Source organism: Molothrus aeneus, chromosome Z (assembly GCF_037042795.1).
Source record: "Molothrus aeneus isolate 106 chromosome Z, BPBGC_Maene_1.0, whole genome shotgun sequence".
Taxonomy (NCBI): Eukaryota; Metazoa; Chordata; class Aves; order Passeriformes; family Icteridae; genus Molothrus; species Molothrus aeneus.
Window position 1 is genome coordinate 1602687 of NC_089680.1, and position 12048 is coordinate 1614734.

The 12048-nt window shown below is 41.7% G+C and overlaps 1 protein-coding gene across 6 annotated transcripts in view; it reads right to left on the bottom strand.

The window, feature by feature from the left end:
- The window catches only part of KATNAL2 (katanin catalytic subunit A1 like 2), a 31474-nt gene that overhangs the window by 2870 nt on the left and 16556 nt on the right, over positions 1-12048 (bottom strand). For all 6 annotated transcript variants that reach the window (XM_066569716.1, XM_066569711.1, XM_066569713.1 and 3 more), the window contains 5 exons: positions 11244-11362; positions 9110-9201; positions 7466-7576; positions 1871-2033; positions 206-308 (listed from right to left, as the gene is read on the bottom strand). In XM_066569716.1, the coding sequence (XP_066425813.1) occupies positions 206-308; positions 1871-2033; positions 7466-7576; positions 9110-9201; positions 11244-11362 (588 nt within the window). The remainder of the gene's footprint in view (positions 1-205; positions 309-1870; positions 2034-7465; positions 7577-9109; positions 9202-11243; positions 11363-12048) is intronic.

Here is a 12048-nt window from a genome sequence, read left to right on the forward strand (position 1 = left end):
ACATTTATGCTGAGAGCACAGATAATGACAGCTTTAAAAGAAGCCCTGATTTTTAGAAATTTAACAGGGTTTGGAAGTGTGGATTTTAATACTTTCTCAGGCAGATATCAGAGCTCCACCTGCTGGAGTTAGAATGTTCATTCCAAGAGTTACAGCAGGAAATCAGCATTTCACAGGCCAGATTCTCTGCTCAAAGCTGAGGTACCTGGCTGATGATTTTCAAGAGCATCGAAAATTTTCCTCACTGGTCTCATGGCTGCCTCCTTGCACACGAGTTTTATGTCTGAGCCAGAGTATCCATTTGTTTCCTGTGAGGGGATCAGAATGATACATTACAGTTCACGAATCAGACATAAATGGAATTTGCAGGCATATATATTGTGCATGTATTAATATAAATATTTGTGACGTTTACTGCTGTCTGAAATACACATTTATATTCATACAGAAACACACACAAATCTTTTTTTTTTTGTACTGTCCCCTCAAAATTATGTAGCTTGTTATCCTTTAAATACCTACAATATCTCCTAGGACCAAGAAAAATACTGGGCCTTTTCTTACTAAATGCCAGTTTTCTATAGGTGAAATAAACCCCACCTTTCTGAGTCCATCTTCAGCTTTCCAGTTAATAAAATAAATGTATTTCCTTATAGGCCCAGAAATGAGCAGTATTGTCTTTGTAAACAGATGTAAGAATCTCAGCTGGGTAAAGTAAAATATTTAAAGGCTGGGACCTTGAGTAACCTCGGCTAATTGAAGGTGCTCCTGCTTACTGCTGGAAGTTGGAACAAGATTATTTTTGAAGTCCCTTACAGCCCAAACCATTCTAGAATTCTGTTTCCAAAGAATCCAGGATGTGACAAAGGGCTACACGAAGGAATCTCTTCGCTACCAAATGCTCTTTTCTGCCACAGCAGTGGAGCTGTGACAAACCCTCCCTTCACAATTAACTGTTCATTACCCTGATGAACTGGAAGTGCTCCCAGCTTGGTGAGAGCAGTGATAAAATCTGCTGTTGCTGGATGTCTCCCTGTATTTAAGGCTGAAAAGCTGGCGCAGCAGAGATGGCCAGCACACACCGTGTTGCAGGCAGAGCCCTGTGAAGCCAGCGATTTCCACTTGTGTGTGTGTGTGTCTGTTTGTCTATGTCTGTGTGTCTGTGTGTGTCAGTGTCTGTGTGTGTATGTGTCTGTGTGCATCTGTCTGTGTGTGTGTGTGTGTCTGTTTGCCTATGTCTGTTGTGTCTGTGTGTGCGTCTGTGTGTGTCTATGTCTGTGTGCGTCTGTGTCTGTGTGTGTGTGTATGTCTCTGTGTGTCTGTTTGTCTACGTGTGTTTGTGTGCGTCTGTGTCTGTGTGTCTGTGTGTGTGTATGTGTGTGTGTGTCTGTGTGTGTTTGTGTGCATCTGTGTCTGTGTGTCTGTGTGTGTATGTGTGTGTGTCTGTGTGTGTCGTGTGTGTGTGTGTCTGTGTGTGTCTGTGTCTGTGTGTCTGTGTCTGTGTGTCTGTCTGTGTCTGTGTGTGTCTGTGTGTGTCTGTGTGTGTCTGTGTGTCTGTGTCTGTGTGTCTGTGTGTGTGTCTGTGTGTGTCTGTGTGTGTCTGTGTGTGTGTCTGTGTGTGTCTGTCTGTCTGTGTGTGTCTGTGTCTGTGTGTGAGTCTGTCTGCCTGTGTGTCTGTCTGTCTGTGTGTCTGTCTGTGTGTCTGTGTGTGCCGTGCCCAGCCCCTCATCCCACCAGCGCCCCTCTGGCTGGTTCCCGGGTGAGCTGAGGTGGTGCCCAGCTCCGTGTGTGGCAGCGGCTGCACGCCGCTGCGTATCTGCAGTCCCAGGTGCTGTCCCAGCCCTCGAGGTGCTGTCCCAGCCGTGCCCACCTGGCTCAGCAGGCTGTAGTCCAGCTCCGCCCTGAGCTTCACGCCGCCGCTGTGGCTCAGAGGGGGCAGCCAGTGCTGGATCATCACCCGCCGTGCCTCCTCGCTCGGCAGGTCCACCAGGATCCTCTTCTCCAGCCGCCGCAGCATGGCAGAGTCCAGCTCCCTGCAAGCACACGACAACAGGGGGCATCTCAGCGTGGAGACGGGGCTTTGACAGCAAGGCCCTCGCCTAGCTGTGCCAAAAGGAAAAACAAAAGGGTTAATTATCCAGTGTATTCTGGTTCAGTGATATGCTACTTGTGACAGCGATGCTAACAGTAACAATCAGAAGTTGCAGTTTCCATCCTTTGCCCTGGTACTCATCTGCAGCATGTCCCATCAGCAACAACTTCTCTCTTTCCCCCTCTGCTATTAAGGAGTCACTACAAATTGCCTGTCTGGGGCACTGTCAGGACTAATTAATTGCTACTTAGTAAGGGATGCTCAGTAGGTATAAAATCCAGACTGAAGGTCTTGGATGTGAGGCTGTGTATTATGGCAGAACAGGACACCAAACTGAGACTCCTCCTGCAATACAAATTATAAATAATTGTTTATATTATTTATATTTTGTTTAAATTTTGTTTTGTTTATATTTGTATTTTCATAATTATAAATAAACAGCCGCAAAGGACATTATCCTTATCAAAAATATGTGCAGGGTGAACACACTGGATAAATGTGTCAGTGAGCCAAAAACTCTGATTTTGTCAACATCAAGACTGGTTATGATGTTTTGTCTAAAACAAAAGATAAGAAAAATGTCCTGTGCCAATCTTTCTCTATTGGCCCCATTCAGTCACAGATTCATTATTCCAGTTTAAAATATTATTTAGTCCTCATACCTGGCAAGAAAATCTCATCCAGGGGAAACCCATTTCAAAGTTTCTTGTACAGGCAGAAGAACAGAAGCTCTAAGCATCATTTGCACCTGTGCTGGCTGAGCACAAGGAAGCAGCTGCTGGAGGGTTCTACCTGCAACCTGGGACTGCAGATACGCTTAAATAAATCTGCCCCTATCTCCAATTCCCTGGGTGAAATATTTTTCCCAGCAAAGTCAATTTTAAAGCAGCAAATGGAGTTTCTTCTTTCCTTCTAAAAGGAAACTCCCTTTTAGTTCCCAGGGAGTTCAATGCCAGCTCAAGATGGATTTGTAGCCCAACACCAGAGCTGATTTCTGTTACCTTTGTTGACTTGTCCTTATGTTTTTTTAATACCAAGTGTTTCTATGGTATAGCACATGATAAAAAACCCCAAAAGTGGGCTCCCAAATCCCCACACAGGTGCCTGCCCAACGTTAGCATGCCTGGCTGTCAGCTCTGCAGGAACAGAAGTGTCCCTCTCCCCACATGTCATGGTGTGGGAGACCTTGTTCCACATGCACTGATCCAAACAATGAACACAAAAATCAGAAAACCAGGAGCCCAGAGGACAATAGGAATTCACTCAGATCCACCCTTGTGCTTGTAATCAAGGCCTCAGAAGTAAATACCAGAATTTGTTAATCAACAGCTGTTGCTATATTGACAATATTATTATTGGTATATTGATATAATTATCTTTATGCTGCTTCAGGTGCTGTCCAGCATTCAGTGCAATGCCTCTTGCAGAAGGTCCCACCCAGCATAGCCAAAGAACCATGTTAGTCTCCTTTCATCTTCCAAATGTATTTTTCAGCTCAACTTCTTAAAATTGCCTTGCTTGGCTGGACAGAATTACTCTGGCTGATAATCCTTTGCTGTTATTTAGCTATATTAATACCCACATTAACATCACCTGTGTAAAGAGGGAAGAAGTTCTCAGGGTTTTAGAGGTGCCCACACAGGTACTCTAAAAAGCCTTTGCAGCTGAAGGACAACCACAGCCAGCCTCTGCAAATAGTTTGCAAATACTCCAAATTATATTTTCCATCACTCCTTCAGCTTCAGGCCCCCCAAGAGCACGGATTCATGAGCGCCCTTAACCATGTTCTATAAAGAAGTCTCCAACAGAAGTCTCTGCTCTGCCCAGCCCAGAGGAACTCTGCCACAGCTGCTCTGTGGCTGTGTCATCCCCAAAGTGTTCAAAAACAGGGTTCTTGAACACTCTGTTCCAGTGGAAGGTGTCCCTGTTCCAGTGGCAGGAGAGTGGAACTAGATGTGCTCTAAAGTGCCTGCCAACCCAAAGCACTCTGTGATTCTGTGATTCTGTTTATCCAGAAGGTTACGCTGACCTGTTGGCTGAAGAGGGAAATAAAGAAACAATGTTTTTGTTATCTCGAGTGTTTAGGTTCTTGCTGAATTGTTTTGTCAGTGACCAGATGCAAGGTTAAGTGACATTAACCAGAGCAGAATACAAAGCACTGAGCCAACCTAAATATTCTCTGAAACAACATCTAATGGAAGTACTGAGAGATGCTCATGAAAAGATAAACAAAGCTCTACAGATCCACAAGATGGATGACTTTTTGCAATTAACATTAGGAGGCATCACAGATTCACAAAATGGTTTGGGTTGGAAGGTAAGAATCTATCTGTGCACACCACAACTTCACCCATCCTGAGGGTATGGGTGAGAAGAAAACAGCACTGCAATAAAAACTGAATTAAATGTGCTGATACACTCGGAAACATTCACTCCATGATTAAGGATCTCTTTATTCCTTCACTAACAAGGCCTTTATTTTATTTAATTACATTCAACCATTTCAACAAGTAATTTGTTAATAGAAACACCTTGCAGATGAGCAGCAGAAAGGAGGGCTGGGCAGCAAGCACAGGCTGAAGAGGAAGATCAATAGCTGCAGTGCAGCTTAGGACAGTGTAAAGAGCTTTGTTTAGGCTTCTTTTCATTCTTCTAAAAGCAGCTTGGTACTAATTTTTTTTTTCCTGATCAATAAATATGTTAAACAAATCTCTTGAAATCCAGCTTAACAACAAATGTTTGCAAGAGCACAGGGCAGTGCTGTGAAGCCACAGCTTAGGTAGCAGTAGGTCTTTTGAAATTTTGTTGTGAAATATTCCTGTGGAGATGAAGTCTAGGTCTGACAGTAGGAGCTAAATGTTCACCTAATGCTCATAAAAATAATCTGTAAATATATAGTTGGGATCCTGAAAGAGGTTTAAAACCTGCTGGGCTCTCTGGAGGCAGATAATCCCAAATTCCTCAAGCCTGGAGAACTCCAGTGACGTGAAAGCTCAGGCTTTCACCAGTCTTTCCATCCTCCTCAAACACCTTTCTAAGCATTTGCCCAGCCCCTTCTTAAAGAATTTTCTCTGTGGTAGGAACATTTCCACCAGACAAGAGAGAAAGTTCAAAAGGAATTTCTAAAGTCTCAGGTATAGAACTTTCAAAAGTGAACACCCCAGCTGCCACTCCTGTTCCAACATGGACTTGACTGCTTTCTTTCAGGGAAGGTCCCTCAAAACAGAAACCTTGTCACTTTGTCTCAACCTTAAAAAAAGGCTGTCATTTTGGATGTTTCAAGGAAGCAATTTTGCCGAAATAAGAACTTCAGTATTACAAAATGATCAAAAAACAAATACATAAAATACTTAAAACTGAATTCTGTGTATTCTACAAAACTTCCCAGAAAGCTTATTGATTGTATAAGGCAGACATAGGGTAACAAAACACATGCAAAAATCTCTCTGCATGGATAATTATCTCACAGGATAATTTAAGAGACCACAGGTGCAATGCACTGCTCAGAGCTTCTTCTGAAAGGGCAACAATGCTGCAATAATGTAAACATTTATAGTGTATTACTAACAGACAGACAAATGTATTAATACTGTATTAATTCTCTTTCAAACTTAACTGTCCACACAGAGAGCAGTTATTTTTTTAGCATTTTCTTACACAACTGGAACACAATTAAATCTCATACAGCTGAGTTCCTTTTATATAGATATTGTAATAAAATGGGTAGGATTTTGCACTGATTTAAATTCATGAGTTTGTCCAAGACATAAATCCCTGAAACCAACACACAGACTTTGCTATTATGGCTATTAAAAAAAAAACCCATTGTGGCTCTGTACTCATACTGTTGGGCCAGAGTAGGGACCAGCCTCACTTAGTACAGCTAACTGCTATGCAAATTTTAGGCGTTCACACAGCCATTCTTTTATTTAAAGAGCCTGAAAACCCTGAACAAGACAAGCTAGGCTTACCTGACACATGGGACTGATTGAAAATATTACCTTGAGCCTCAATTCTCAGGCAAAAACTCCAAAAAAAACTTCTGTTGTTTAATTCTATCTGCCTGTTCCCTGGACCTTTTCAGCCAGGCCTGATAAAAAGGGGATCAGCTGACAAGAGGGATAAAATATTACCACAGACTTTGTGAGAGAACATTTGGTGATATGCACAACAAAAATGGGCATTTGTATGGTCAAAATAATATATGCTCTAGGACTTTTAGCCTTTTTTGTAAGTACTTAAAAGGAAGCAGCTGTGGTTACATACCCAGTGACATTCAAGACACTCCCTACAGTCTGCTGATCACAACCCTGAGCTCTCCAGTCACAAAGAGAGGCTTTTCCAACATTTGTCCCCATGGCAACTTTGTAAGATTCAGCCAAAATCACCAATGTTGAAAAACAATCGGTAAATGAAGCCTGTGGCTTTGTGGGGGCAGAGCCCTCTCTGGCTCCCAGCTGGTTTTAGGTGCCCTGCTCTGTGTCTGTCACACTGCAGAGCTGGGCTGGTGTCATGTCACTAAACAAAGCCACCTCTAAGCAAAATTTCTAGTTTTGCCACTTGAAATGCTGCTGAACTGCTGCTCACACGAGGTCATTCCACAAACAACTCCCACTGGGCTCCAACAAATGACTCCCAGACCATGGCTTGAAGTTCCCTGGAAACAGGGCTGCTGTCTTCTCCTGTTCTGACCCAAGCCTGTACTATTCTCCATGTGAGAGGGGAACAGACCCACTTAGCTCCATGTGCCCTTAGGGACAAGGGTACCCACAAAGATCTCAGTGCTGTGAGGATCAGCAGCTCCTCTCCTGAGCACCCACAGTTGTTACACTACAAATGTTACCTCCCTTCCTTATCCTCTCCAACTTGTCTTGTTCCCAATACACGTCCTTCCCAGCTTGATGAAATTCCACAGTTCCAATCTTAAACTGTTTTTTCTTCTATACTAAATTGTGTTGAAGAAACTGGAGAATTTTGTCCCTCAACTTTTCAAAGTCAGATTTGATACTAATAAAATCCAACATTCCTATTTATGGAGTATCCTTCTAAGCACCAGATGTTTTAAGCACCTTACAGTTCCAGGCTGAAAACCCTTCTTAGCTTAAACATAGTAAATAACTTGCCTATAAAGTCAAATACTCCATTTTAAATATTAGCAGCTGGTACGACCAGCATATGTTGACTTTATTATGGATTATTCTCATGTGACACAAATAGCAAGAATTGAAGAGTTTAAAAGTAAAAGCTCCAAATTAATCTTTAAATGCTTTAACCAAATATCAAGGCTTTTTCTGCAGAAGTCTAAATAAAATCTTTATCTGTGCTTAGAAGCTCATGAAAATGTATTCAAAATGTACTCTCTGGATCTCTTACCATGGCAGATTGGAAGCTGCTAAAACAAATACAAGATCATCAGATCGGGCCAAGCCATCCATCTGCACCAGTAATTCCGTTTTCATCCGCCGACTTCCTTCATGTTCACCACTACCAAGATTCAGAGAAATGGTATTTGCTCAGTGCATTAATCATCTTTATTTATACAGTGTCATTCACAGCAACTGAGCCCTTGTCACAGTTTTGCCCCAGTTCAAAGCATGATTAAGCTCCATTAGCTAACATCTAAGCATTAAAATCAAGCTTTCTAATGATTACTAAAATGGACTCTTTTCAGTGCATTAAAGTGAGGAGAATTCACTATTACTGAATCCAAAGAAAATATTTATTTGGCTTTTTCTTCATGTTAATCTCTATGCAAGACCAACATTTACTGCAAAATAGCTAGGGCTCCAATTAGATTGATTGATAGATTGATTGATCTATAGCAGGGAATTCTTATAATGTGATAGTTGCCATTAGATAACTGGTACACCTACCTCTTCAGGGTAGCATTTTTCCATGACTGAATGTGAAGTGGTCACAAGAAAATAAAACTACTACTGAATTCAACATTTTGCAAAATGTTCTATCGAAAGAAAAGAGAAAAATACACCATGCTGATATGAATTTAGAAAGGGGCAGAGACCACACAGAAAGGATCCTTCTTCAAAAAAGGAGAACTTAAGCGAAGTGCTAGGAGCTCTGGCCCCAATACAGGTAAACTGTTTTGCAGAAAACCAGCTGGAACTCTCACTTCCAGATGTGAAGCTCTTGGGAAACTCCTGGATCAAGCCCAGGGAAAACATCAGGACCTTAGATGGTAAGGGCTGCAGTTCAGGTTTAATGATTTATTTCTGCAAAGGCATTCAAAAATCAATGCCAAGTCAGTATTTAATAAGTACATGTAAAAATGAGTACAGCATCTAGGATAAAAATCCTTATTAGAATATATAACCCAGTGATGTTAATGAGAGCTTTTAAATGTACATATGAAGGACAAATTTGGCTCATAATTTGCATCTATTAAGTGAAAATGACTACAAGTAACATATATACAATAGGACATACTCTATTTACAAATAGTAAGCACACAATATCGATGTAGAATATAATATCTATAAAGTGATCATGTAATTCACTGTACATAAAATCCCCTGTAATGGGTTCCTAATGGTTGTAACAATATTTTTATATTTCTCTGGCTTCTTTCCCATCCCTAACCTTTTTAATGTGTTTTTAACTAAAAATTGTCTTAAATCTTGGATTCAAGTAACAACATACTCCCAGTCCTGCAATGGGGAGTCCTGACAATGCCACCAAAATCTGACACTAATGGAAATGCAATTCCACTGTGTACACTCCCTGTTACTCTGCTATGCCTATGTTCTGAGTGCCATGAAATAAGCTATTTCTTACTTACCTCTAACAATTCACCTGTTGTTTCCCTCACCACTGCCCTTTATTTCCATTTCAAATCCCTTTAAAGTACAGCACAACTGGTTATAAAGCCCTGCATCTCCCTCCGTCTTGCTGTCCCTGTGACTCCTTGCTAATTCTCACAGAAGCTCTTTTGCTTCTCTGCTGTGACTGACACAAGCACTGCACCTCTCTCTTTAATCCCAAACTGGTCCCACCAGTTACCCAGGAACAGTGCCTCTTTGACTCATAACTGACTCCAGCTCATCCAGGAAAATTGTGGAAGGAGCGTGGTACCGGGCGAGCTCAAACAACACCTGCCAGAGAGAAGAGTAAATGTGAAACTGACACAAGAAGGCACTAAAGTAAACTGGCATGGAAGATCAATTAACAGCACCCACATCCCAGGGGATATCTGCTGGAAAAAAGCTCTGGGTAGGCTGAGAGTCCCTGAATCCTCTCAAAATCTGAGAGGTTTGTAAAGGAGATATAAAGAACACAGCCTTGTAATCCTGTCTTTATGTGTAAATCTTTCTGTCTAAATCCTATCAGAGTACCCTGAGAATAATGGGATAGAAGAAAATGATCCATCAGAGGATTCTGGGAACTCCTAAATTGTTACTGAGATTAAACATGTGCCTTTTGTTGTTGCTCCATTTGTACTTTTTTTTTTTTAAAATAAGGATTTGAGGAAAAAAAATGCAGGTCAGCTGAAACATAATGAAAGGAAATGCACTGATTCTTTTGATAAGAATCAAGCACTCATTTTTTTTCATGATCAAAACAAACATAAATTGCTTGAACAATCACAATTTAAAAAACAGACTGAAAGCTGAAACAAAAAATGTGGATCTGCTCTTTGGAGAATGAAGCTTCATCTAATTTTCCGTAAACATGGAGAGGCCTGCGTTAGGAGCAAGAAAACACTGTCAGTTCTTCTTGAGTAAAGTGTTTTTTGAGTTTTTAGATAAGTATCATTAACAGTATATTAGTCCAGCATTTTTAAATCTCAACACTTTAAAAAATCAAATTTTAAAATATAGATATTATTTTTATCACTTTGAGCATGAAAAACAGGGTTTAAGTCATTTGCCCAGAGTAACAAGTAGACCATGATCAGCATACAATTTTACTAGAAATTAATATATAAAATACAGAAATACTGTGTAGAACTGAGCAAAACAGGATGAGAGGATATGCCTCCAAATGACCACAGACCCCATATATACTTCCCCTTCACCAGGCACATGTGATTTTAGAATATAAATTCACACAATACTTTTCTTAGATCTCTCCTGATCGACAACCTTACTTAATTTTTTGATTCTGCTGTAACTTTAATTAAGGGTAAAAAGCCACAAATTCAGTCTCAATGCATGTGCTGCAGCATGTTCACAAAAGCCTTCTGTATCATGGTGGCAGAAACCAGATTGTCCCCACATACTCCTGCCAGAAAAGAAAATTCTAGGAAGCTATTAAAACAGATGTCAAGAGAATCAGTAAGAGAGAAAGGGAATGTCAGGAGAAAAATATGCAATTTTAAAGGACAAAGGAGGCAGGACGAGTAAATGTGCTGCAGCCACTGCCTACATTTCAAGAGAGACAAACAATGCCATTTCCAGAGAATAGTTTGCTGTGGTTATTTGTTTCCAAGAGCTCTGCATTTACCTGAAGTGCAGCTCAAGAGATGAGGGTAAGGTAGGTTAAGGGCTTGTGGATTTCCACTGAATTAGTGGATGTTATGGAGAGATTCAGATGGGCAAAGATGCTACACATGAACCTCTGAACCTTTTGTACCACAGCTGAGCCATGCAGACTCCTTGCTAGTTTATACACAAAAATGCATTTACCCACTTGCCAGAAAACTACCTTCCTTGAAACAACATTACATCTGCACTTGACTGGAAGATGTTTGTGACAATGGAGTTCTTTGCCCATTTCATGCCACAAAGAACAATTAGGAATTTGGGAATCTAAATTATATTTTCCAGGGTGCCCTGGAGCCAACCCCTGCAAAATGGATGTGAAGTGCTCTGAAGAGGTCACTAAGCACACACTAGTTTGGAACTCTGATGGTCTGACTCCTCATCAGGCAGTCAAAGATCTTTTCTGCCTGCAGAACATCTGCTCCATCTTACTTTACAGAACTCAAGTCCCACAGCAAGAATCCATTATGAGATGTCTACAGAAGTTATTTCTGCTTTCAGAACTAGGTATAACCAAAGTCGTGTTTTGTCTAAATCAGGAAAGATTATGAGTATCAGAGGAACACTTGTTTCCAGTTCTGTGCTGAACCCACATTCTTCAAGGGGGAACATGATGTTTGTTAAAGTATAATGCACGAGAGAGGAATTCTTACCCGGACAAGTTTTTCTGAATCACCCCTCCATTTGCTGACAATGGTGGATGCTGATATGTTGAAAAAGGTTGTATTGCATTCTGTGGCAACAGCCTTAGCAAGCAAAGTTTTTCCAGTACCTAGAAACAACAGTGTTTGAGAAAATGACTCTCCAAAGGAATAAAGTGTTTGAATAAATTCCCCTCATCCTACTACCAGTCAGGTAAAACCAGTAAAAAACTCATAGGATGGTTTGAGTTGAAAGGGACCTTTAAATGCCATTGAGTTCCAAATCCTGCAATATCCAGAGACACCTTCCACTGTCCCAGGTTGCTCCAAGCCCCTTCCAGCCTGGCCTTGGGCACTGCCAGGGATCCAGGGGCAGCCACAGCTGCTCTGGGCACCCTGGGCCAGGGCCTGCCCACCCTCCCAGCCAGCAATTCCTAATTCCCAAGAGCCCAAAATCTGTGCCTGCCCTCTGGCCCTGGGAGCCATTGCCTGGGTGCTGTCCCTGCAGGCCTTGTCCCCAGTCCCTGGGCAGCTCTGCTGGAGCCCCTGGAGGCCCTGGCAGGGGCTCTGAGGTGTCCCTGGAGCTTCTCTTGTGCAGCTCAACAGCCCCAGCTGTGCCAGGCTGGCTCCAGAGCAGAGGGGCTCCAGCCCTTGGAGTATTTTGTGGCCCTTTCAGGATTGTTTGGAGAAACTCAGGTAATACAGAACTGCAAATGCAGATTCTCCAAATCCTGAAGTAGTGCATGCTGAAATGGTCAGATGCCTTCTGTGGCAGGAACACCTAAACATTCACAGAACAAATGTATTTCATTGCAGA